This window comes from Channa argus, chromosome 8, assembly GCF_033026475.1.
Source record: "Channa argus isolate prfri chromosome 8, Channa argus male v1.0, whole genome shotgun sequence".
Classification (NCBI taxonomy): domain Eukaryota; kingdom Metazoa; phylum Chordata; class Actinopteri; order Anabantiformes; family Channidae; genus Channa; species Channa argus.
The window spans coordinates 2,125,783-2,151,901 of record NC_090204.1 but is presented as its reverse complement, the minus strand read 5'-3'; the positions used below and the strand labels follow the sequence as shown (position 1 = coordinate 2,151,901).

Sequence of the window (26,119 nt, the reverse complement as noted above, 5' to 3'; positions counted from 1 at the left end):
ATTTACTATTGCTCCACACCTCTAGTTTGGATAAACATATACTGCTTTGTTGTAATACCATGCTACATAAGTGGTATGAATTCCTAGATTTTCAGGATGTAAACTGCTGCAATAAACATAAACAACAGAACGGACCAAAACCACACTAGTTAAATAAGACATTACTGCAAAGGTACTTGTTAACCAATTTCTTTAAAAGTTGCAAATCTTTTCCCTGCCACTGAATAAATTCCATAATTGTCCATTAAACATTGGAAGATGTAGCTTACAGCTGTAGGAAAAAAGAAACTGTTTTAACTCCACATTTTGTCAATAATGCCATCTCGTGGACAAAATGGGTAAATTATAAAGGAGCCATTACTTTAAAGTTTTTTCATTTATTAAATTGTTTTGTGTTTTAAAATAAGTGGTTTTCCAAACCAATTTTAATTTATCAGTGACTTTACTATGTTTATGAATAAATATGAAATACCGCTGGAAAGCACTTTTTTCCATTTACAGATCTTGACAGTCAATTTTAATCAAAGTGTTTTAGACTTACATCTTTGCGACTTCATCTTCACGCAATCAAAATAAATCCACCTAATTAGTACAGACATTGAAACCTGTGTGAGTTGATCAGGGCTTTTCCTAATTTCCACTTCACAGGAAGTGCACCTATGTCGATTTCGAGTGCAACTAGTAAATTCCACAATTTACCCGCTCATGGACTATTTCCAATCTACTAAAAGAAATTCTACTCCGCACTTTGTACATATGCATTTTGGTCATATACATTATGTGTTTTTAGCATTAAACGGTTTAACTGCCCCCCAAAAAAGAAAAGAAAACAAAAAACAAACAAACAATCTATTATGCAAGGTAGAGCTCATAGACAGGGAAACGTTACACGGGTATTGCTGTTATTTACAAAGTGTAGATTTGTTTTAACATACAATGAATGTAGAAAATGCAACATACAAAAAAGTAATCGTAATCGAGGCCTGTGAAATAATTTAAACAGCAGGCGTATGTGGGTTTTGAAGCCAAAAGTTCCGTTTCTGTGACAGCCATTGAAACCACCGCTCCGCCCAGACTCCCGTTTTCCAATCCTGTGGACGGTCAGACACGTTAGCCCCCTATCAGCAGTCACAGAGCTACAGCTTAGTCGCTGCACTTTGCCATTACAGGTGGATAAAGACTCACATTTAAACGAGCTTTAGTGATTGTGTTTTTTTGTTTTTTTACACTAATCAGTTAGTACGTGCCTGACAATGTTCCGGGATAGCGAGCTGTTTTTATTCCGAACAACTTCAGACAATTCTTCGTCTAATGCTTTGAAAAAAAACCACTTAGCCGTTGTGACAAATTAGGTTCATTTTGTGTTACAAAAGCAAACGTTTCAAGCGCCTTATGCGCTAAACGAGCTAATTAGCATGTTTTGACCAATCAGTTCTAGAGCCTTGAGCTGAGGGGTATAAATCAAAGGCGGTTGCCGTAGAGACGTCTGACGCTGAAGAGTTAAACACAACCTGTGATATCTCGGAAGGTAACGTTAGCACGGTAATTCCTGCCAAATGTCATTTGTGACTGACACGCTTGCATTAATATAATTGCTGTAAATGTGTTGACTTTTAGTTGGTGAGTCACATTTGCTACAGCTGACATAAGTTGGGAAAGCGTTAACGCTAGCTGCAGCAGCAACCTTTGTACCGCTAGCTAGAAGTTTGCGTTGGCTAACGTATAGATCGACGTTTGTGTGATGTTATGAGGGGAAAAAAAGCACCAGTCGTATCGGCTCTTTTCGGTACGTAAACAAAACGCAAACATGGAAAGGTGGAACTAAACAAGTAACAGTTAACGCAAACTGAGCCGCGACAGCAAGCGGCTTAAGCGACCGGTGGCTAACTTTACCTAGCAACGGAGCTAAGGGTTTTCGAAATTACTACCCTCGGTAGCAAACATAAGCTAACATTAACCTTTGTCCGAGGTTCTAGCTTAAGTTTGCCGGTACACAACTCATTGGGGTTCTAGTTAAAGTCTAAGTGAAACACTGACAAATGACGTAAGCTCCATTGCCATCGCAGCACTTTCATTTCTCATAGCACGCTTCCCACTGTCAAATGGAAGCTAGTTAGCTAATGTTACATGCTAGCTAACCGGTGGGCGTGTTTGGCTGCATGTGTTCACCTGAGCACTGTCAACACTGCACGCATGCAGCAGTGCGTTTGGGCCACAACGATTCGTGATATTTAAGTAGTTCATAAACATGTCAATCGGGTGTGAAATTGATCTTGAGAGAGCCTCTCCCGTCTGATTTGATCCCTTTTTTTCCCCCCCAACTGAAAAGATACAGTAAATAAATGGTGTTACTACAAAGATCTTAACAAATCCCAAGTAAGGCTTTTATTTGTGGGCTAAGCAAAACAAAGAACGCATAAGATAAGATTTAATTTACATTTAGCTTGTCATCATTTACCAGAAGTAACAAAATCTCCCTTGAAAAATTAATTTAACAAAATCAAGAAAATTAAAACTATGTTGAAAACCTAGAATTTGTCTAGTATTAAAACAGTTTTTCCTGGCTCCTTCCTACTTGTTTGTAATTTGTTTTTCCACTTTAAAAATACACACATAGGCCCTGACTTTAAGATCTTTCTCATTTTTGTATCAGATACTTTTGTGTTAACAGTGCTTTATGTATAAAAGAGTTCGCTGAGACAATTGTAACACCTTGACAGCAACTTGGGGTAGCCATCTCTTAATAAAATGTTATGTTACATAATAAGTAATGTATTAAAATTAAGTCTGTATCATGTGAATTTTTGTATTAACATAATTTGTAGATATTTTCTATGAACTGATGCTCTTCACGTTTAGTGTTCCTAAATAAAGTAGAAACCGGTAACCCAAAGGTTTTCTTTAAACAGGAATTGTCTATTACAAAAATGAGTTAACAATTTGAATAAATGATTTTTTTTTTCTTTATGACAAAACTGTGAATGTCAAGCAGCATATACATCATATTGCATGTTGCAACTGAAGTTATTGCCACAAACTGTGATAGCTACATATATGTACAGAAGGAGACTGAGGAGCTCAGAGTTTAGTAGTGAAGTGTGGGAGTTCTACTGCTTGTGATTCACTATTTTTGCACCCATATGAACACTGTAAAAATAGAGGAGACATGTTGGATTTAGTAATGTATATGTGAAAATATTGTGTTTGTCAAAAAATAAAATGCAACAACAGAACTACATCTGTTAACTGTTGCACCTTAACTTCAAAATACTGACTGTGTATTTTAGGTTGAAGTTGTTATGGTCCACTCTTCCAATTCTACTGTGAAACACTGCTTAGCAAAACTTTTGGTGAGATACTGTAGGTGTCACTATTGCCCATGTTTTGCAGGAAAAATGTCCTATGTATCCATTCAATGTTATTATGTAGCTGGCATGTTCTGTCAGCGTAAGCATAATGGAGCATGCTGCAACTGTAAGCTATTTTCTAACCACGTTAGTGAGGTGGAGATAAGTGCTTGTTTTGCGCTTGGATCCCCGAATCCATTTCCATATGATTTGTTCCAAGTAGAGCGAAGCACGCCGGTAGACATTTACATTAAATTTAAAATTTAAAAACGAACATTTAGGTATAAAACAAGTGTTATGCTATAAATACACAAAAAGACCCAAACCAACAATATTTTTAGACTGCTCAAGTATTTGCGGTCTAAAATATACATCTGATGGTTATGTAGTGGTTTCCATAGGGTTTGTTGAAAATAAGATGTATAGAATATTATTTAAAGCCACACAATCTCCATCCATGTTGCATTTAAAATTGACTCTTGTAACAGTAATATGAATGTTCTTACCAAAGCTGTCACCCTAACCACAAGTGTAGTGTTTCAGCATTGATGTAGTGTTTTGTTTTTGTCATTCAATATTTATTTTGACTGAAACATTGGAAACTGTTCTTTCCTTCTTGTTTAGGAAAAGAAGTGATGAGCATTAAGTTAGAAGAAAGCACACTTCAGTTTCCCCCTTCTTGGCCTTTGAACAACACAATGTGTGATGTGAAATCTTGTTCCACTATGAGTGGAAATCCCCCACCACCAGAGGTGAAAAATCACAAGAGGCCTGGACGTGTAACCAACCAGCTGCATTATCTAGAGAAGGTGGTGGTCAAAGCTTTATGGAAGCATCAGGTTTCATGGCCTTTTCGCCAGCCTGTTGATGCCGTAGCACTGTGTCTGCCCGTAAGTTTGTATGATTCTTCTTGAGTATCACAGCCTGACTGTAAATATAGTAATGTTTCCAGTCAGTTTTCTTATCAGTTACACCCTTTGTATTGTTAACTGCAAGTTGGAAATGAAAGACTTGGGTGTATTTATACTTTTGTCTTCATTGTCTTTCAGGATTATTATACAATTATTACAAAACCTATGGACCTGGGGACTATTAAGAAGCGTCTTCAGAACAGATATTACTCCAAGGCAGTTGAGTGTATAGAAGACTTTAACACCATGTTCACTAACTGCTATGTTTACAATCAGGTAAGACAAGACTAGTTGAGGTGCTTAATGGCACTGCATGCACACAATTGTATATTAGTGAACCTCATTTTTTTTATTTTTTATTTTTTAACATTCACTAGTATCCATTGCTGTTTGATGATACTGTTATGCAGTTAATAACTTGCATATTGAGTGCTTCTATTACATTCTTCATTTTATTTCCGCAGCCTGAAGATGACATTGTTTTCATGGCACAGACCCTGGAGAAGGTTTTTTTGCAGAAAGTATCCCAAATGCCTAACGAAGAGTGTGAATTTACACCTGTCATGACAAAGGAATCTGTGAAAGGCAGGAAGACAAATACAGGTATTTAAACTGTACATATACGGTTGGTATATATAAATGGTTATAACATTTGTTTAGTATTGTATATAATAAAAAAATGTAAATTAAGAAATATCCCAAACACTCTAAACTGTAATCACCAAGGATTGTAATTATGCTGATTAACACTACAAACTGTACCCAATTCTCATGCATATATTCATTTTACCCCCTGTGATGCAGCTGCATTGAAGCAGAGATCCCTTATGTCAGAAGTTGTTCTCCAGCAAACGGTGACAGTTATTCCTCCTGATGTGCCTAAGTTTATTCCACCCATACAGCTGTCAGCACAAATTGGTGCAACTGTAAGTATCTTATGAGTATGCCAGCAGTTTTCCCAAGGTACTGTGAGAAAACATACATAAAAGAGTTAATATTTAATTGCTAAGATTTAGTACCAAGTGCCAACTTAATTTCGTTTCAAGAAATAATAAAAAAAATTGTTGGTAAGAAAGTCCAGTTTTGTCATTCTCCTTGTCTATTAACAGCTCGATGTTTTTACATTTAAATTTGATATGTTAGTTATAGCTGTTAGACTTTCTCCATTGCATTAAATGTCTGGAAGTGGTAGTATCTCAAAAATAATAAGGAAATAATGGTTTTATAAAACAAATGTAAATATATTGTTCTACTGTGTAACTTCTAGCTACAGTGATTCACTCTTGTTTTGTTTTCTTTTTTTTTTTTTTATAAAGTTAAAAAGGGGGTTTAAGAGGAAAGCAGACCCCACAACCTTCACCACTTCGGCGATTACCATAAGTGAGGTATCCCCTGCTGAGGGGCATTCAGCACCTTGTACATTAGTGTCCAGGAGAGGCAGCGGAAGACCAATCAAACCTCCTAACAAAGACTTACCTGACTTTGAGGGAAAGAAGGCCAGATTGTCTGAGCAACTCAGGTGCTGCAGTGACATCCTGAAGGAGATGCTCTCAAAGAGACACTATGCATATGCATGGCCTTTTTATACCCCAGTTGATGCAGTTGCTTTAGGCTTACACGACTACCATGACATCATAAAGCAGCCTATGGACCTGAGCACCATCAAGGTAAAACAATTATGATCCTGCTGGTTAAAATGAGTATATCTTATTTTTATTATACAGTAAGTCGTAACAGCTCTTCTATAACTGTCAGAAAAAAGTGGATCAGAGACAGTACGCAAATGTCAAGGAATTTGCTTCTGATGTCCGACTGATGTTCTCCAACTGTTACAAATACAACCCGCCTGCACATGAGGTTGTCTATATGGCCAGAAGACTCCAGGTATTGATTTATTTTATTATTTCTCATTCATAATGCCATGTGAAGCTTGCACACATAATTGTTTCCCACAAAAATACATTGGGTGTTCATGTATCGTCTGTTACATATGTTGAATGCATTCACTTCCTTGTGAACTTTTGTGGAGAAAGTTCTTTGCTTGCTAAACACTAAGGTAAGGAATTGAATCTAATTCCTGCTGCTGTAGTCAATGCAGTGCTGCAATGTTTAGTCATAGAAGCATGTGTATTGCACTTGCATGTGCTTTACTACAGCACCTCCCACCCAATTCTCCTATGCTGTCACAGGGTTACAAACTGTTAAAAAAAAAAAAAAAGAAAAAACAGCTCCATATCAAGGGTCAAAACCACTGGATATAATGAGAAAACAACATTTTAGTTTGTCCTTGAAATGCAAGTAAATGGCCACCCACCCTGAGCCTGGGTCTGCTGGAGGTTTCTTCCATTATAGGGAGTTTTCCCCTCATCTGTTGCCTATGGCTTGTTCAGGGGGGAATTGTTCAGTTTTCTCTGTACGTCTTTATGGTCTTGACTTTATTCTGTAAAGTGCCTTGAGATGACTTTGTTGTGAATTGGCGCTATATAAATAAGGTTGAATTGAATTATACTTAGATATTATCTGCTTTTTACCTTAGTAACTACTTAAAATAATTTAAGAAACAAACCCATTAGGGCCTGTATGTTTTTGCTTTAGTGAAGTTAGCCATACTGTAAAGTAAAGTTGTGCCATATGATATATAGTGATAATTCCTCTGCATAAGATTTAGTCATATTGCAGTATTGACTAATTTAGTGGTGTTATGTGTTTGCCTATAGACATGTCACATGTCCCTACAAACAGAACAAAAAAACATACACATTGGAAAAATCTGATAAGTTAATACGAAAAAAGTTTGCAGCCACAAAGGTATAGATGTAAAGTACAATTATTATTATTTTTTTTACTTTTGTTGATGGATTGGTTTGTGCTTCCACCTCACAGCCTCCTCAAGCACAGAGTTTCTCTTAAACACACAATACCGTTATTTCCACTGCATTCCCACTGCAGTACTCTAAGTTCAGATCTCAACAAGAGTTCAGTAATTTACCCAAGCCTATTTCGAAGGATATGGGCAGTGCCCACGAGTGCAATCATCTGTGCTTCACTAGCTGATGGATGACCCGGGGGCATATTTAGGTTCTGATCAAATTCTTATATATACTACTCTTTTCAGTTACTTTCAACATGATATTTGCATCATCTGTTATGGCTATTTCGGTCAACATGCAGATTCTCTCTCTTTATGCAGCACAACAGCTGGACAATTCCCTAAGATGGCTCTGTTACTATTTGAACATCCCATAAGATAGTTGTATCATTGATGTTGACAACCTATTTTGGTTGATGTTAAAAGTGTGTATTTGTCACCTGTATCACCAGGATGTTGCAGTTACTAGTCCAGTTAACATAGCTGGCTATTTTATTGTGTCTGTAGGTCTATTCAAATAGTGCAAGTGTTGTACAGCCTGCAGTTATGTGATTTGTATTTTCTTCTGCTTTGTTGTTGTTGTGTTTACTTCTATTATTACTGTACTTTTTCGAAAAACAGGAGGTTTTTGAGGCTCGTTATCTGAAGGTTCCCCAAGAATCCGAGGGCTTTTCTATATCTGGTCAAGACGTTTTAAAGGCAAAAGGAGACCAGATTGCAAGTCTGTCAGCTTCCGCGAGTTCTGAAAGTGACAGCTCCTCAGAGGTGCAAAGTTCATCAGAAGAGGTAGCAATGCAGTTGGCCAATTTAGAGGATCAGGTTGGTATTATACATGGAAGTATTGATGCAAATAGCTGTTATTAAAATCATTCTCCTCACTGCATTTTATCGAATTGTATCATTAATGGCAAACTTTTCAGTTGAAATCTGTCAGTGATCAGCTGAAGAAACTTACTCAAGATCCACTGATGAAACCAAAGAAAAAAGCCAAGCTGAAAAAGGAAAAAAGATCTAAAGAAAAGGATATTGCTCGACTAAAGTACAAATCATCAAAATACAAAACGATAGTAGAAAAGCTTGCCAAAACCACAAGCTCTTCTTTGTAAGTGAAGATTTAATATATTATATGTGGCGTAAGCAGTGATGATATGTTTATTCTACAATATGTGCTAAGAATAATATCTATATACATATTTAGGCATGGCAACAGAAACAGTATTAACAGAGTACCAGCAGAATGTGAAGATGGGGTCCCATCAAAACCGATGACCTATCAGGAGAAGAAGCAATTGAAAATGGACATTGACAAGCTTCCCTGTGACAAACTGGGCAAATTGGTGAACATCATTAATGCCCGGGAGTCCTGTCTCCGAGGTTCTACTCCAGAGGAGATTGAGGTTGACTTTGAAATTCTCAAGCCTTCCACACTAAGAGCCCTACAGAGGTTTGTCGCAGCATGTCTGAGGAAATGCAACAAGGATGATGGCAGTAAGTACAGCTAAGTCCTGGTTTTCTAAAACTCTCTCTGTCGGAAATTGATTTTATTTTAAGAGTAAGGCTTTGTGATATTCATTCTGTTTGAAGATAGAAGTCTTTAATTTCTTCTGTCCTGCAGAAAAAAAGTTGGTAAAGCCAACTGGAGGAATGCAGCCAAGGACACTAAAAGATGCTGGAAGACCTCAGGTTGTCAGTAAAGAGCAGCACTTGTTTAAGAAAAAACAGCCAGTAGGTAAGAGGAATTCATTGAAAGCATTTTTCATTTTCTTTTTTTTTACATCAAACTCACTGGTCACAATAATTGACTCTAATTACTCTACTTTTGTTTTAAATAGCTCCCGTCACAGATTCTCCTGACCGTAGTTTTCTGTCATACCTAAGTGAAAGTAGCAGCAGCAGCAGCAGCAGCAGCAGCACTAGTTCATCATCCAGCTCGGAGAGCAGCAGCAGTATTAGTAGTCATTCTAGCTCTTCTGATAGCAGTATCCAGGAATCAGGTTAGCTGTTCTTTTTAGCACTTTGCACTTCCCTAACTTTGTTGGACCCTTCTCTCCTCTCCTTTTTTAAACAGCTACAGTTTGGGCATCACTCATCTGGGTGTTGGACTGATATCATTCAAGCCATATTTCTGTTAGCTGGGCACCAAATATAAAAATAGTTTCTTATGCTTGAACTTTCAGGTCCTCTTTGTGTTTATTACACACACAGTCTTTATAAGGAAGGTGCACACATCTGCTGTCCTAAACACAGTAACAAAGACATAACAAACTGAAACTACTTTGCTACAAAGTAATGACTAAAACTATAAAACATTAAATAGGTGATTGCATAGATCTTCACCCCCTTCAAGTTAGTATTCAAGTTAGCACCTTTGGCCACAATGACAGCATTTTACACTTAGCTTTGACCATCTAGACATGGAATTTTTCTCTATTCTTTTGCTCCCACAGGTTGTAAAGGACTCATGAGTGAATAGCCCTCAATTGAGAGTTTGTGAAAAGCCAATCACAAATTCTCAATTGAATTGAATTGAAGATCTGTGGTTTGACTTGGCCACTCCAGAACTTGTCCTTAAATACTTTCTGTGTGGCTTTGGCTGTTTACTTGGGGGCAAGTCCCCTCCAGCCTGCATTTCTCTCACAGACTAAAACAGGTTTTTCTCCAGGCTTTCCCTTTATTAAGCATTAATTTTACCCTCTACCTCTCCTTGTCGTCATGGGGCCTGCTGCAGAGAAGTATTGCATAGTGATTGCTCCAATCACGGAGGCTGTTTTTTTTTATGAAATATTTGGTGTTTGCTCAGGTATTTATTATCATATTCTTGGTCTGTTGCCTCTTTCCAATAAAGCTTCAACTGGTGAAGAACAGTTGTTGTATGCAGCCTCCCAGAATTAGGCTTGTAACCCCTTCAGAGGAGTCATAGATTCTTAGTGGCCTTCCTCACTAGCTTCACATTGATTCACTTTTTGAGAACAGCCTGTCCAAGGCAAATGTTTTTCTTAATGATGGGTTTATCTGTGCTCTAAAGGATATCTATTGACTTCTTGTGTCTATCGCCTTACTTATGCTTTTCAATGACCTTTTTGCAAAGATCTTGGCGTGTTGTTTTTCTTCGTGATGTAGTTGTGGGCAGAATATTGATTCAGTAGTAAGCGGGCCTTTCCAATACAAGTGTATTCGTACTACAATCAATTTGCAATCACTATATTCGGATGATTTCCATTTCACTATTTGTGTTGTTAAACCCAGCCATTACTCAAATTTGACACAACTGACACTTTCCTCACTTAACGGATTACCCTCCTGCTTTCATTCTTGGCCAAAACCCTACAAGCTATCTTCAAACAAATCTCAGAACTTCTGTCTCAGAACAACAGCGTTGATTTCAATTATTATGGCTTTAGAAGTCGTCATTCGACTTAACGGCTCTTCTGAGAGTCTTGGAATCCCTGCAGGTTTCAAAAGGTGTGAGGAAGTCTTCTGTCTTAATCCTTTTTAAGCTGTTTTCAGCCTATCCAGGCGTCGGGTGCCCTTCCTGACGTAACCCTCCCCAATTTCTACCGGGCTTGGACCAGCACTGCACAGATGGGGAGGGGAATGGGCTGTTAAGGGTTCAGTGTCTTGCCCAGGGAAACTTCGACATATAATGGCAACACATGTAATGGCAACACAAGGCTTCTGATGATAATAAATGTCAACTGCAGTCAGATGTTAGCAAACCTTGGGTTCATGCCTTGCAATAAAAAATAAAAAAATAAATTAGATAACCTACCATCAAGAATTGTTGATTTGCATATAGCTGCAAGGGTTGCAGAGACTTTATTTATCCTCAGTGTTCATTCGATACTGAGGATACTTTCCATAGAGGTGGATGCCTAGCAAACAGCATACCAGAATATTCGGTGAGGTTAAAAGAACCCTTGAAAGACTCAATGGAGTTGTTTTGGTGTATCTCTGTTTAAAAATCAACTATACGGAAAACAACAGGTATAATATCCATATCAGGGCACCACAAAGGAAGCTGAAAGAACCACATTGCAGCATGCCTGTAGTTTCCCAAATACCACCCTGACAGTCACGAACACTACTGAGACAATTGTAATGTCACTGTCTGTATGAGTTAAGAATTATTGTGCTTGTTGACATTTGTAAACTTAAAACTTGTATTATCAAAGTCCTTTTGTAAGGCATCAAATGTAGGATATTTACATAATACATCAGAGATCATCAAAAGTGCTTGAGTGAGTGGTAGTGTATTAAACATTAAATAATTAAATGATTAAATCCTTGCATAAAACTTTGTTAGTGCTTAAAATGGTATTTAGATAATTCAAGGACAGGTGTTAATTTTATATGTAGTAGATCAACATTAGGAAATGTTACGTTTTTTTGTCTAAACATCTTGGCTGTACAATCTGAAATAATAATGTTTGTTTTTCAGTGCCAAGAACAAAGAACTGTAAAAGTAAAGACTCTTCCCAAAAAGTTAAGAAAAAGGTAAAATGGCTGTATGTTTAAAGCAATCAATTTAAAAATTCAATAGTGAGATGGCCTTGCTGGTTAAAACGAAAAATGAAGACTGTAATTTCTTCTTAAGTCTAAGGTGAATCATGCTGCCTGTGGAACGGCGAATGCGGCAAATGCGGTTAAGAAATGTCTGACAAAAGCCTCAGTCAAGATGTCTCCACTTTCTCCTGCTGGGCAGTCTCCATTATTGGAAATTAAAGACCACCCCATGCATCATAATGCAGATCAGGCTTGTGATGAGCTGACTTTTTCACCACCAGGTAACGATTAAATTCATCCTTTTTGCTCCTTTAGTAAGGACGAAGGATTTACTGTAAAAGCTGTTCTGTCAAAATCGTCACTTTAAGTGAATATTAATGTATAAGTATAATGCTTCATTTTTTTTATTGCACCCTAGCTATCAGTGTACGTTTGTACAGTATTAACATGCAATAGCTCTTTTACATAGACATGCTGTGTTGAAGATCAGTATCTCTCATTTACTGTTAAACAGATTTATCGGCTATTTTATCTCCTATGGCATCTCCAGGGGTTCTGCTGGACTGGACTGCTGCCAGATTTGAGGTACTTCTTATGAAAATGCAACACTTAACCTACAATTCTGAAAATAGTGGATTAAAAACATCATTTGTAATCTATTGTGCAACAAAGTTAGTACTGTTTTTGCTCATCAGTGTTCAAATCGACATGCATCTTGGGCAATATTTGTAGCAATTTTCATGTTTTCCAATAATATGAAACTAATTCATTATTTGTGATACAAAAAATGTCAACAAATGTGGTGGTTTTTGTTTATTTACTCCTTATTTTTGTTGACTCATAATCCTAGAAAGGACTTTTTATGGTCTTGGAATTATATGTAATGTAGCAATTCCTCATACCCGGTTATTCTCTCAATTTCATATTAAGGACATTTTTTAATCGTGAATAGTGTTTCTGTTTGTTTGCACTTAAATATTTCTATTGTGCTAATTTTTTTTTTTTGTTTGTTTGTTTTTTTGGGTGTCTTTAAGATTTTAAATGTCAAAAATATTTCTCATATTTCAGCAGGGTCCAGTGCTGTCTCCTCTGGGGGACAGCCCACTGCAGCTCAAAGAAGAGATTAGGTCAAGTGAGTCCAGATCGACATTACACTTTACACTTTAAAAAATGTACTAATACTTAAGCAGAACTCATTCTTTTCATATATTTTCTAGATTTCAGATACCCTGAAGATATCCTTGATAGTCAGTTGGCTAATGTGCCTTACAACAATGCAGCAAGTATATCTGCTGAAGAGGAAAAACCTCAAATTTCCAGAACGGTTAGCATTGTTGAACTGAGTTTACTATTACAAGATCTTGAGTGGCTGTGCTGTCAAAATGCAGAGGATAGGTTAGGAAAGGGATTAAATTATTAATTATTATTTGATTAAATAAGCTCGGTCACAAATCTTTACATGAGCTCCTAGGTAAACAGACCAACTGATGAATTTTATTTAACTATGCAAACCTCATTTCTAAAATGCAATTAGACATCGGTGTCTAATTTATTAAAGTTATCAGACAAAATGACCAGCTTGCTTGCATAGGCATATATGCACAATTTGATTGAGTTTGGTGCCTGCAACACATGCAAAAAAATGTGGGAGATGCAGACTGAAAAGTTTCCAAAATATTCAAATAACACCATTCTGATTCCACAATTTGCAGGTTATTTGTAACAGACGAGGGTCTCATTTTGCATCAAAAGACCGTTCAGAGGCTCACTCTTTGATAAACCAAGTTGTGTCCTACTTTGAAATAGAATTGTCAGTGAGTTCATAAAAATGTATATACAGAACATTGTAAAGAATTGAGGTCTTTCACCATCTACTGATCATAATGTTGTTAATCGATTCAAGGAGTCTGGAAAAATCTGTGGCCACGGATGGAAACCACTGTTAAATTTGCATGACCATTGTTTGAGAGACTGTCATGCTACCGTGATGAATGTAGCCACATGGGCTGGGGAGCCCTTTGCAAAAAACAATGTCACGTATCAGAGGCTGCTGATTTATCCAGAAATGCAACTGAAAACTTTATTACGCAAGGAGAAAGCAATGCATCAGTTCTGTACAGAAATGCTTTCAACCTCTCTGGGCTCAAGCACATCAGGTGGCCTGAGAGACAGGTGGAATCAGGGTTTGTGGACACGTCTCAGCTTCTCTTTGTAATAACTAAATACAAATAGTATTCTTGGGTCCCAAGGGATTAAAACGTGTCATTCAATGGATTTAACATGACAGTCACAACTTTTTTTTGAGTGTGTTGCAGGGATCCTACTATAGAAAGACTTTTTTGGAAAAGGGGTTGTACATTGGGCAGTCACTGCTATAAACTAATAAAAAATCTTTTGAACATTTTCAACATGTAAATTAAATTAATTTGATTTTGAAAGTACTGCTTGTATTTCATTTAAATTCATATTTACTTCATGGACTTCATCTTTGGGTCTCCAGAGAGAATCCAAGTTTTATCTGTAGTAATCTACTGCCAGCTTTTAAGTTGGTCAAGGTTTCTGCTCTATTGAGATGAGTTGCCTATAAACATAAGCGACATGTGTTGTTCAGGACATTGTCCTGAAAAATGCTGAGTCGTGGGCGAGACTGGCGAGAGAGTCAGTCACTGCAAATCCAATCAAGTCCTCAAAGGAGAGCTTCCAGCAATTCCGTAAGGCTGCCATAGAAAGGGAAGAACGGGAAAAAGCACTGAAGAAGAAACTAGTGCAAGAAAACAGACAGAAGGAGGCTCCTGAACTGAGCAGGTATTTAGACAGAAACAAACGCATAACATGTTTCTGAATTTAAGTTTTGTTTTTCATTTTCTTCCTATTCCATCCTGAAATTATTGCTCTTAGATTACATTTGAAAGATGCCAAGACAACATTGCTTAATTGAGAGATGCCAAATGATACTGGTATTTCTCTCCAAAAGCTTAGTGGTTCATTGAACAAGACAATCGGCCAAGTAACAACAATCTTCTTCTTTTAGCCTGCCAACCTCATGTAAAGCACAACGTCATCATCAACCTATCAAAGAAGATCTTGCTATACCAAAGACAATTTGCATAGAGATTACCTCAGTTGCTCCCAACGCTGTTGGGCAGCAGAAGCCAAAGACTCCCAATGAAGTGCAACCTCTAACCACGCAGTCCTCATTAGATAGGAAAAGAGAAATGGCCCGAATAAAGGAACAAGAACGTCGCAGACGAGAGGCTGTGAGTGACTTAGTCTCTGTACTAGTGTAATTTTATTCATGCTTTTGGTAAAAAAGTATTTTAAAAACTTCCTGTTTCTCTCTCTCTGCTGTAGATGTCTGGTATTGACATGACTATGCAACGGGACATCATGACTACGTTCGAGCTTAACCTAGACTAAAAAAAATCATCTGGGATTTACTTGAAAGATGTGTTCTAAGTGCCATTGAACCATAAGGTGTTGGTTCTTTTTCGGACACAAAAGACAACTCCACGTAGGTTCAAAAACATTAAATGTTAATTGTGAAATAAAAAGGAAATATAAGCGGGTGTTGCTGTTGTGTTTGAAATAGGTTGTAAATTACTGCACTGATGCACTCTTCAGTCTCAAAATTCTTCAAAATTGAGGCCACTGTCAATATTCAACCTTAAGTCTAAAATGTTTTCTGTGTTTCGGTTTTTGTTTGGATGAGTCTTCAAGGAACTGCCAATTGTGTAAGAAGATACTTCAGACATCCATACGCTGTTGTTAAAATGCTGCCTAATTGTTGTTTGCTGAAATGTGCAGTGTTATTTCCGTTAATCCAGTTGATGAACCCTAACCACTATGTTTCAGTTATTCCTGACAGAAAACTATACTGAATGTAGCCAGAAAACTAGTATATTCTAAAAAGAGATACATGCAAACCTGTGACAGTTTATTTTTTTCTTTATAAAACATTTTGCTTAATAGAAAGTTGTATATTTTGACCAGAAATTGGAGTTGATCCTCCTTAATGTTTCAGTGTGGGATTGTATTAATAAATTAAGTTCCTTATTTGCATGACTATTTGAAAATGCCATACATTGTGTTCACTTTATATGCACTGCACTTTTCTGTTCATACAGTACTGACTGTTCAAATTTTTTTTTTTAGACATCACGTATTCTGTATGTTTACAGTTTGAATGTTAAAATATGTAAGCATTTCTTCCTCTTTCTTTCTTTTTTTTTTTTTTTTTACTCAAAATAAAGCTATTTTCATTAAGCAACCTGCATAACTTTATCACTACAGTATTCAGACCCATCGGACGCATAGAGAATATGGAATTGTGCCTTTGCCTCACAATCCCTCTACTGACTCCCAGTGGCGGCTCAGGCTCAAAACCCTGCAATTCTAGTCAGCTTTTCCTGAATGCGTTATTTAACCACTTAAAAACAAGATCCTGAAAATACAGAACTGCCTGCAAGAGTTACACAGTAAGTTGGAAAAATGATATGATACAAAAAAATTTATTATAAATTGTAAAAAAAAAAAAAAAAAAAATGTGTGTGATCCTTTTGAATTTGACTTCAGCAACATGTTTCAGAAAAGCTAAGACACAGGCAACAAAGAACAGGAAGGATGAGTCACAAGCTGAAGGTTTTTATTTTATTTGTTTGTTTGCTTTTTGGAAGCACAAAGACAAACCCAAAATCAATAATAGTTAAAAAAAATCCAAATGGAAAAAAGCTTTTCCATCAAAACTAGTTGAGGAAAGTTGCCAGGACCAAAAGCTAAAATAAATAAAATATCAGCAGGTAAACTGAAGCCTTACTTTAAAAAAAAAGTAATAAATGAAAACTATAGGCTAAAGCGTTTCCTTTTATCCCCATTTTTTATATTTAACCGTTACTTAATAGTGACTCCAGTTATCTTACTGTATTTCGTCCGCTTCCTGACTCCCTATTCGTCACGAGGGATGATTAGATTAGGTTAATCTGAAGTTGCCTAACTGTCTTGTTGTAATGTGTGTTATCTTGCATCGAGTTATGTTGCCAGAAAAGTCGTCTTACTCATTTGGTTAACAGGACCTGCAGCACACGAACAGTGCACATATGTGACCACATTTACAGCTGATTAAGATATCTTCACTATTACCTGCGGGTCCACGAGATACTTGGAGATATCATTAAAATATATATTTCACTGATTATCTGTAAATGAATTACTGTCTTTTTAATAGGCTGCCGTGTTATTGCCACTGCACCCCGTGAAGCTCCGGAGCTCTGCAGAGATCTTCGGGCTCTCAGTGGGTCTAACAGCGCCTCTTCCTGTAGCTTTGCCGAAGCCACTCAAAAAGCTCTGCGTTGAGCGTTGCTTCATTTCGGACTTGCCTTGTATAGTCAACAACACCGTCTCCTGCTAAACAACCAGCGCTGTCACACGCAAGCGTGAAATCTGACGTGATGCTCCTGCCACCGTCCCATTCATCCGTTTGTTGGGATCCTCCCTTCAGACAGTCGTGCGTATGCGCTGCGAACGAAACAACGGCGTCGTCGGAGCCGCGTTCGAACAGAAAGTAGCCGTTAACAGAAAGAAATCAATCGGCAGCGTGATCCGCATTGATTTCCTGCGGCAATGTAAAGATGGCGAGAGTGCTCCACAACTTGCTGGTGTTTTCAATCAGACTTGCGCTGAAAATCCGAGTTTTGGGATATTGGTCATTGATATACGGTTATTGTGCTCTTTGCACCATCGTAGCTCTGCTGAAACTTTGGTGGAACATCGTCCTGAGGCCAACAACAACGTTCCAATGGGCCATTCGTGAAACTCCCCCGGCTTGTCTGAATGACACGTCCTTGGGAACCCACTGTTACGTTAGGATCAAGGTAAGACACACACCCGTGCATTTGGCATGAAAGGTGTCTGGTGCCGGCGAGAGGGGGGGAAGCCCATTGTGTGTGTGAGTGTGTGTGTTTGTGAGTGAGTCTTTCACGCACGTTAGGAAGGTGCCGTGTCGCGTCGTGAGAAACCAAACAGGCCTGATCTTTGAGCAAATCGAGAGGCGACTGTTTGGTTTTCTGAGACGTTTTTTTCGGTGGAGTCACGGTTTGCTGGCGCTGCGCTCAGGTGGTGCTGAAAGAACAGCTCCTCCGCCTCATGTCTCGCCACATGCAGGCGATGAGAGCCGAGCTGCCAGCCTCTAACAACCTAGGTGTTCAGCATTATGTAAATTAATACGAAGGCATGCATGTCACAAAACCTGGTTATTCAAAATCCTACATTTTGGTTGAAAGAAAATTAATATCCACTTGTTACTAAAATAAAGGATCCACGTATTTGGCAGCAACCCTAGTAGGAATAGGAGCCAGCTGCAGCACTGCACATAAAATATTACTTTAGTGAACCACAACACCATTAAAAGTACCCATTATGCAGCACAGTGGCCCCTTGTCATTATAATATTTCATTTTGGTTAATGATTTAGGTTCTTTTAATCGGGTTGGCAGATTTTAAAGTTTATAACAAACTGATAGTTTTTTTTTTATTTATGCAAATGACTAATTCTAGCTGTCATAATCATGTAATCTTGTTTTAAGTGCGGCATTAAATGTTGTGCAGTAGAAGTTCAAATTAGCTTAAAAATGAAGACATGCTCCTGAAATTTGGACTTAAGTAGCCTGGAGGACTTAATAATAAAGCAGTAATAATAAAAAAGCAATAATTGTACTTGATTACATTCCCTCAGGGCCCAGTGTGATTATGACATGGAAATACAGTGTCTTCATGCAGGAATGTATGTACGTATGTGATAGATGAGAAGGAAAAAAGTTACCAGAATAGTTAATACTTACTTATGCGTGCCGGCATATGTTGTATCACCAGCTGCCGTAATGAAAACCCCAATAGAAGGCTTTACATTTGCACTGATATGCACTGATAAGATGCAGCAGATCCAATTTGCTTTAGTTGCTATAGTGAGTTAAGAGAATCTAGATCTTAATAGATGTACAGCATTAGATACGTTACCAATTAAATGTGCTTTTCTATTATTTACAAAGAAGTATATGTTTAAAAACTCATTCTGATTCCTTATGCATCTACACAACACCCCTTCCAATAAAAACGTGGTACTTTAGCTGTCAAACTACCATATCGAACAGAACAGGGTTTTGTGCACAATAATGCCTGATACTTTTGACTTTTATTGGCAGAAGTGCGAAAGTGTCTCTTTGCTTATCTTGAATCCCAGTTTAAGATGCATGCTACAAGTGGCTTTGGATGAGACTCTGCCTTCGTGTAATGTAATCGTGTCTTCTTTTCACTCAGGAGTCTGGCCTTAGGTTTCACTACGTTGCTGCTGGAGGAAGAGGAAAGCCCCTCATGCTGTTTTTACATGGCTTCCCTGAGTTCTGGTAGGTCAAAGGGAAATCAGGGTGGGGGGTGGGTTATGGTAACAGCTCCACTGCACTCAGTGGCAGCATACAATTAGACATTAAGGCAGCATTTGGTTTAGTTAAATTAGTTACCTCTCTACCTTGACTATGTGCTCTAATCTTTCAGCCGCACTGTTAAATATCTGCAGTCCGGCTCCTGAGCTGCAAAAACTAATCTTCATTTACAGACACGATTTGCCAAGGGGGGAAAATGGTCCTAAGCGTTCAAGATCTCTTCCTCCCGATATGACATGAAAAACGAAGTTAAGCGTTGTTCCTGGATTGGGGCCAAAGAGGTTGTCAAGATCTGTAAGCCTGTCCGTATCTCTATTGTTGCATCTGAGCTACAGACAGGACAGGGGTTAATTAACAGTAGAGGGAAAGTTCTTTCTGCTTCACTTGCCATATTCCTCTCAGAAACGAAGACTGAGAGAAACTGAGAGTGAGATGGTTGGAAAGCACTTTTGTAAAATGTGCTAATTCCCTCTTAGAAAAAAAGAAAGATAAGAGTGTATTTGTGAGGGTGGAAGGGTCCAAGGGGCTTGCATTGCTTTAAACCTCATCTATATTCTAAGATCAGTGGGTTCAGGGCTGGGATCGTATCCTGACTCATCAGAATCACAGCCAGGGCTCAGCATTCTGCTTCCGCTTGCTTGGTGGAGGAATGAGGAGGAGGAGGAGGAGGGATTTCAAGCCTGATGAGGAGCCTCCATAGCAGACAAGATCTTCCAATTATAAAGTCATCCCCTGTCCACATGATCAGAATCTAAAACAGCTTGTATTTTACTGAAGTGACCTTTACTCAGCTGGAAAGATAGCTGAGTGCTAGCTTTAAAAAAGTTTGGAAATTTAGTCAGCAACTACTGTGTGCAGTGTGAAAGGGGCACTTGAGGACACATTTGAAGGGGTACTCCACCAATTTCACAAATGAGGTTCGATCTCTTGCCAGATGGATGACTATTCAACCTGTCAAAGCACTTCAATGTGTTAAAGTCTGCAAAAATATAGAAAATGAAAGCTAGTCAAGCTTGTGGCAAAGTAGTAAAAATCCGCATATATAAATGTCTTTTTTTTTTTTTTTAAAGTAATTTTGAATCACTTGAATGCCTCTTTAAAAGTACGGTAAGCTGTAAAGCTGTTCTCAAAGAAACAAACTGAGGGCTGAAAGTATTGACAGTAACTTAAGGAAATAAGTCATGTTTGCATCTGTTTGTGTGCCTCAGGTTCTCCTGGCGCTACCAGCTGCGGGAGTTTAAGAGTGAATTCCGCGTAGTAGCCATTGACATGCGGGGCTACGGGGAGTCGGACTTGCCACTCACAACTGAAAGTTACCGCTTCGAGTACCTGGTCACCGACATCAAGGATATTGTGGAGTACTTAGGTGAGGGAGCACAGGAGAACTGTGTGTCTGTAATCTCTAATAACTCAGAGGAGTGGACATTGTTTTAACTTGAGTCCAAAATAAACTCGCTTATCTGTCTTAAGCCATAGCCAGCCTGCAGCGTGCAATGACAAACGTCCCGTGATTCATTCTCGCTGAACACGGGACACTGTGCAGAAAAAGAGCCCACTGCCTGCTGACTGCATGCTAACACTAGCAGGAAGGTAGCCCCAGGCTGTCTGCACACACCAGCACGCTCTAATGATCATCTGGCCGGAATGACAGCTTTTGCCGTTTTACTTGCCAGAATATCGCAGGTTGTTCGTGTTATTTTGGTTTAAGATAACTCACCTTAGCACTGGAATGTGTAGGAGGGAATATTCTCTAATGACTGCAAATATAGTACTGTAGACTGTGTCTGGAAGACCTGTCTTTATCTTCTCTTACACCTGTCATCTCATACTGGATGCAGGTGTGTTAAGGCTGGGGTTTTAGTGCTAATTACAAGAAAACTCAAGAAAACAATTCAGATTGTGTTATATGAGTGGATGTAATTGGCGCTAGCTTAGGTTAGGGGATTAGTTTGTAGGAGGAGTAATGTGATCTTGATCTGCATTTCTCTATAGGTCTATGTGTAGGTCTGGTTGTTCATAAACAGCAAAGCATCAGCAAGAACATCCAGCGCCAATCGTAATCCTCAGGATGCTGTCTTCTATTGCATTAACTATCTTATTTGCATTTTCTTCTCATCCAAGGATACAACAGATGTTGCCTGGTTGGCCATGACTGGGGTGGAACGATAGCATGGCTGTTTGCCATCCACTACCCAGAGATGGTGACGAAACTCATTGTCCTGAACTGTCCCCATCCTTCTGTTTTCTCAGGTAAGATTTCACTGTCCGCACAAAAAGAAGCTATAGAAATAATCCTTCATATTCATACTAATTAGAGAGGGACTCTGGCTCTTAGAGTATTACTGATAATTAGTATCATTAATTGGGAAGTAAAATTACATTCATTCCATGTCTGCATCCATCTGGTAAATCCTCTTCTGCCTTAAGGGGAAGATGATGGGAAGCTAATTACAGGAGGCTAATATGAGGCTGGAATAACTGCTTTAGCTAATGCAGACAGCAGAGGCAAAGTCATTTAGAGCTACAGAGTGACCCTGCAATGTGTGCAAGCTTGGCTACTACAAAACAACTAAACTTCTCTCTCCTCTCCACCAGATTATGCTCTGCGTCACCCGAGCCAGCTGTTGAAATCCAGTCATTTCTTTTTCTTCCAGCTGCCTCGCTTCCCGGAGCTCATGCTCTCCATCAATGATTTCAAGGTGGTCTGTTTTGTATGAGCTTTCAAGGTCAAAGTTGCGTGTTTGCGTCTGTGTGCGTGTGTTGCATGTGCATTAGTGTGGACTGCTCATTATTGTCAGTCTATTTTTAGTATTGTGAATAAACTAATGTGAAAAAGGTCATTTGTAACAAAGCAAAAGAGCCACTAATCTAATGGAAAGTGTTCAATTATGGTTTGTTAGCAACTCATGCTTAGATCTTTAACTACATTTTATGTTATCACTCACTTTTATGCAACATTTAGATATATATGCATTTCGTGATTTTTTATAATTTGTACTATTTTGTGTTTCTTAACTTATCTATATCCTTTAGTGTTGGAGCTTTACAAAACATTTTTAAAATTTTATTGTAATGGAAGAATTGTAGTGTTTTTCTAATGATACGAAAGAGTACATAATGTTCCTGGAAGCCTGTTGAGTAAGTCAGAGTACCAAGACTCTGAGGGCAATCAGAGCGAATTTAAACATTGCTGTACCTTTTTTGACTCACACCCATCTGTAAATGTTGTCTACATCCGATTGTACCAGTCACATAAATTCACCCTAGTGTTTGCTGCTGCCTCTGTTACAGGCTCTGAAGGCCTTGTTCACCAGCCGCAGCACAGGGATCGGAAGGAAAGGCCGATGGCTCACTGCAGAGGACATGGAGGCCTATCTGTATGCACTGTCACAGCCAGGAGCTCTGACTGGAGCCCTCAACTACTACAGGAATGTTTTCAGGTGGGAAAGAGTTTGTGCACAAATAGATAGATTTTGTCATAGGTGTTTTGTAAAGCATGACACCTATCACTGCATAGTTAAATGTGCCATAAGAAGATATGTATTCATGTTAATTGATGTTTTGGCCAACGTTGGGTATCAGGCCATGCTGTTATAATCCTGCTTGACCCAAAGGTGGGACACATCATTATCTAGTCTTAAATCATAGCTGCTTGTTCCTCCTACCCTTGGCTAGAGTTTGCCAGAAGGTATGTGGGAGAGTCTGAAGTCAAGTGGGAGAAGGTTTTTGCTCTGATGAGACCAAAGTTGAACTTTTGGCCATTAGTCTAGAAATTGAGTTTGGCATCAATGTGACCCCTTAAATCATCACAAAAACACTATCTGTGATGAATGGTGGTGGCTGTCTCTCTGCAGCAGGCTCCTTAATGCTTCTTAAGGCAGAGGGTAAAATCAGCGTAACAAAATATAGGGACTCCTGGAGGAAATGCTAAAACAGTCAGCAAGAGAAATGGTATTTGGGAAAAGAGCTCTTTTGCAAAGAAGAATGGAGAAATATTGCTATGTCCAGATGTGCACATATGATTGTCTTGTAAAAGAATTAAAGGTGAACAAACTTCCAATGGGGTGAATACTTTGCAGGCACTGCTCCTTGTTTGGGTTTAAGCTCAACTGCCATGGCTGTCACTATTATCTGAGTGTCTCCTGTCTGCTCAATACTGTAGGCCAGCTGTCCTCCATACCTACATTGCTCCATTAGTCCTACAAATAAAAAAAATCAACAAGGCCTGACGGTTGAATTTAATATGTGTAGAAGTTTAGGTGCGCATTTAGAATTGTTCAATTATATAGTATTACTAGTCATAACTCATAAACCTGACGCTGCAGACAAAGGACGAGGTATGCTGTCAATGTCGGAGAGCATTTCACTGTTACTGCTATGCTTGTACAGAATGGTGACAAAGTACCTTTAGTTGTATATGATGTCCGAATTCCGGATACTTAATGTTAATGTAATGAATGCTGCAGAATACATGTTGTAATATTTCGATTTATTGCAAATTTAGTAGTCCACTACAGTCAGAAAACTAAATATCATCGAAGACCACAGCACTATCAAATATTATATTAATATTACATTTATCCTATATTTATTCACATTAACCCTTACTGTTGCATGTAAGACTGACAAGTTGGCCAAGCGTGATTAGCACAAACGCATCAAAGAAAATCTCGGTGCATGCCTTTTTAACATGTGAACTGTACATGCATGGCTAGCCACACCATCTGCTCCCTTCTCAAGCAATGAGTCCTCTCAGAATTGCTTTTATATGCTTATGTAAGAGAAATATCACTGACCCAAGTCCAATTAGTTTCCCCCAAAGCATTGTACCTATAAGCACCAGGGACACACAGCAACAACCATCTATACATTTTTATATATAAATATATATGTACACATTACTGCAGACTGCAAACAATCCTAGATAGAGATTCAAGCTATGAAGTTTCTTAGATGATATTAGATAAAACCTATTTGGGTGGACTCTAAACTAAAGCCAAAACTGTCACTTAATATCAGAAGTCAATTGTTCTCTTTTGGAGAGGGATGTCTGCATTTGTACCTGCCACAAAATGTTGGATGAGCTCAGTTTTTCTTCTCCTTTCCTTCTGCAGCTCCCTCCCTTTGAGTCAGAACAACGTCAGGTCTCCAGTGCTACTGCTGTGGGGCGAGCGCGACGCCTTCTTGGAGCAGGAAATGGCCGAGGCTTGCCGTCTCTACATCAGGAATCATTTCCGTCTCAACATAATTTCTGGGGCCAGCCACTGGCTGCAGCAGGACCAGCCTGACATTGTGAACACCCTCATATGGACCTTCCTCAAGGAGGGAGAGGGACGTAAAAGCTACAGGAACTAAATCCACAGCGTGGCCTCCACCAACGCTCTTTCACTTGCCACACCAGGAAGCCTGGAAAACTTCTATGATACCAAGCAACACGTTGATAATGCAGTCATTCTTTAAACCTGTCACATTTCAAATATTTTTTAAAAGAAGTCAGCAGTAAAGGAAAGGATCAAAGCACACTTCACTGGAGAGGACACTAAGCCGTACATGTGACACATATTCAAGATGTTATTTGCACATGACATTCGCCTTAAAGTTTGTCGGTTACAGCATTACAATTGTGTGGCAAAATCTCCTTGTGACTTGTATTGTGTGGTGCCTTTTTAACTTCAGAGTTGTCGCAGTGTTAAGGTGTCCTCAGAGACTGGGATGTGGCGTCGTCTGCTATTCTTGTATGTATCACTGGGTTGCTCCACTCTTCTTCGGGCACAGTTCTTTGGGAGACATAACTCTCCCACTGCCTTTATCAGGTAGTGTTGTTGACAGGAGTTTGCTTTTTTTGTATTCTTTCGTCAGATACTTGCTCAAGTGTAGAGAATGTTGTTATCTTTATCTTCCTGCATAGATATTTTTCCTGCATAATTTTAGTGATGGTTGACTATTGTACTATTTTGTATCTCTTCCTACACAGTACATTTTGAAATTCACTGAGCCAAGTCTACACCATCTTATTTTCTAAATAAACTGAGTGTCAGTCTGTTAGACTGTGCTGCTTATGAACACATCTGTCCCGTTTTAAGACAAAAATAACCGCCCCTCCTTCGAGTCACTGGAAGGTTTTACTCACAAGAGATGAAAATGAAATAGTCTTGCATGTGCTGTTAAATATAGCACAAAGCTGAGTGACACAGCAGCTGAAGCTGGTTATTTTGGGTTCTTACGGAGAACAAATATTTCTATATTGTTTTAGGATGGTATTTGTACCTTTACCACATGGTCTTATGCCAACAAAAATATTGATGTAGAATTACATCGAGGTGTTTATTTAACTGTCAGATACGCAGTATTACATAAACACGTTTTAATGCTGTGCCAGCATGCACACATATTCTTTGCTGCTCTGTTCAGGAAAGAAACCATTGAGGCAGTGCATGAATAATTCTGTTCACCATAATCAACTAATACTTAAAAGAATAAACGAAAATATTTGTGTAGATTTTTAAATGTTTTGTCAAATTATCCAACATTAGACCGAATGTATATTTCAGATGATTAAACTGGCCCTTATTTTACATATTCTGGTTAGATTATTGTTTATTTATCACTATTAAACCAATTGGTAACAATTTCACAAATATTCCTTAAGAGAAAGTTATACCCGTATTGCATCATCACCATGCAGATCTCTGTATCCAAAAGGATTTGATATCTTTTGTCTTTCTACTTTCTACTGCCTTTGCACTAACATCATAGTAGAAGAGAAATGATGCAGCAGGTGACAATGACTTCAACACAAGTCAATGGCTTCCTTTACAGGCAGTCGAAAATATAATTTTTGTTTAAAAATGATTTGCTTACAAACTGGTAAATATTGTTCAATATCTGCACACATGCCACTGTAATGAAAATGAAACAGTTATTAGCTTTTGCATCAAAATGTTCTGATTTAAAAACATAGCAAACATTATTCTTTTGGTTAAGTAAATACATCTATCATGAGTTGATTAAAACAGTGATATAATAAAATACTATACTGTGCATTAGTGCAAATCAGGT

At 38.4% G+C, this 26,119-nt stretch overlaps 2 protein-coding genes across 4 annotated transcripts; both read left to right on the top strand.

The window, feature by feature from the left end:
- The first annotated feature begins 1,109 nt into the window (after positions 1-1,109).
- Positions 1,110-15,863, top strand: brdt (bromodomain, testis-specific). Of its 3 annotated transcripts, none has more exons than XM_067514283.1 (20): positions 1,110-1,528; positions 3,972-4,237; positions 4,397-4,534; positions 4,723-4,861; positions 5,063-5,184; positions 5,575-5,925; positions 6,014-6,142; positions 7,749-7,946; positions 8,048-8,229; positions 8,326-8,615; positions 8,743-8,856; positions 8,960-9,121; positions 11,566-11,621; positions 11,722-11,911; positions 12,145-12,215; positions 12,699-12,762; positions 12,848-12,954; positions 14,242-14,435; positions 14,662-14,887; positions 14,982-15,863. In XM_067514283.1, exons 2-20 carry the CDS (start codon positions 3,983-3,985, stop codon positions 15,045-15,047), a joined length of 3,054 nt encoding a protein of 1,017 aa, XP_067370384.1. In that variant the 5' UTR covers positions 1,110-1,528; positions 3,972-3,982; the 3' UTR covers positions 15,048-15,863. The 3 variants fall into 3 exon arrangements, with proteins under 3 accessions (XP_067370384.1, XP_067370385.1, XP_067370383.1); XM_067514284.1 differs by having other exon boundaries at positions 1,110-1,542; positions 12,181-12,215; XM_067514282.1 differs by having other exon boundaries at positions 1,110-1,542.
- Positions 15,864-16,404: 541 nt separating this feature from the next.
- Positions 16,405-25,125, top strand: ephx4 (epoxide hydrolase 4). Its single transcript, XM_067514425.1, has 7 exons — positions 16,405-17,497; positions 18,939-19,024; positions 20,269-20,426; positions 21,182-21,310; positions 21,656-21,759; positions 22,352-22,500; positions 24,175-25,125. The coding sequence occupies exons 1-7, from the start codon at positions 17,255-17,257 to the stop codon at positions 24,413-24,415; spliced, it is 1,110 nt and encodes a 369-aa protein (XP_067370526.1). The 5' UTR covers positions 16,405-17,254; the 3' UTR covers positions 24,416-25,125.
- Positions 25,126-26,119: the final 994 nt, after the last annotated feature.

What these genes read in the sequence shown, in the direction of transcription:
- ephx4 (XM_067514425.1), top strand. Translation starts at nt 17,255, where the DNA reads ATGGCGAGAGTGCTCCACAACTTGCTGGTGTTTTCAATCAGACTTGCG. An exon ending in GGATATTGTGGAGTACTTAG is followed by an intron (nt 20,427 to 21,181) that starts GTGAGGGAGCAC and finishes TTCTCATCCAAG; the next exon opens with GATACAACAGATGTTGCCTG. An exon ending in TACTACAGGAATGTTTTCAG is followed by an intron (nt 22,501 to 24,174) that starts GTGGGAAAGAGT and finishes TTCCTTCTGCAG; the next exon opens with CTCCCTCCCTTTGAGTCAGA.
- brdt (XM_067514283.1), top strand. Translation starts at nt 3,983, where the DNA reads ATGAGCATTAAGTTAGAAGAAAGCACACTTCAGTTTCCCCCTTCTTGG. An exon ending in CAAAGAAGAGATTAGGTCAA is followed by an intron (nt 12,763 to 12,847) that starts GTGAGTCCAGAT and finishes TATATTTTCTAG; the next exon opens with ATTTCAGATACCCTGAAGAT. An exon ending in AACCTCAAATTTCCAGAACG is followed by an intron (nt 12,955 to 14,241) that starts GTTAGCATTGTT and finishes TGTGTTGTTCAG; the next exon opens with GACATTGTCCTGAAAAATGC.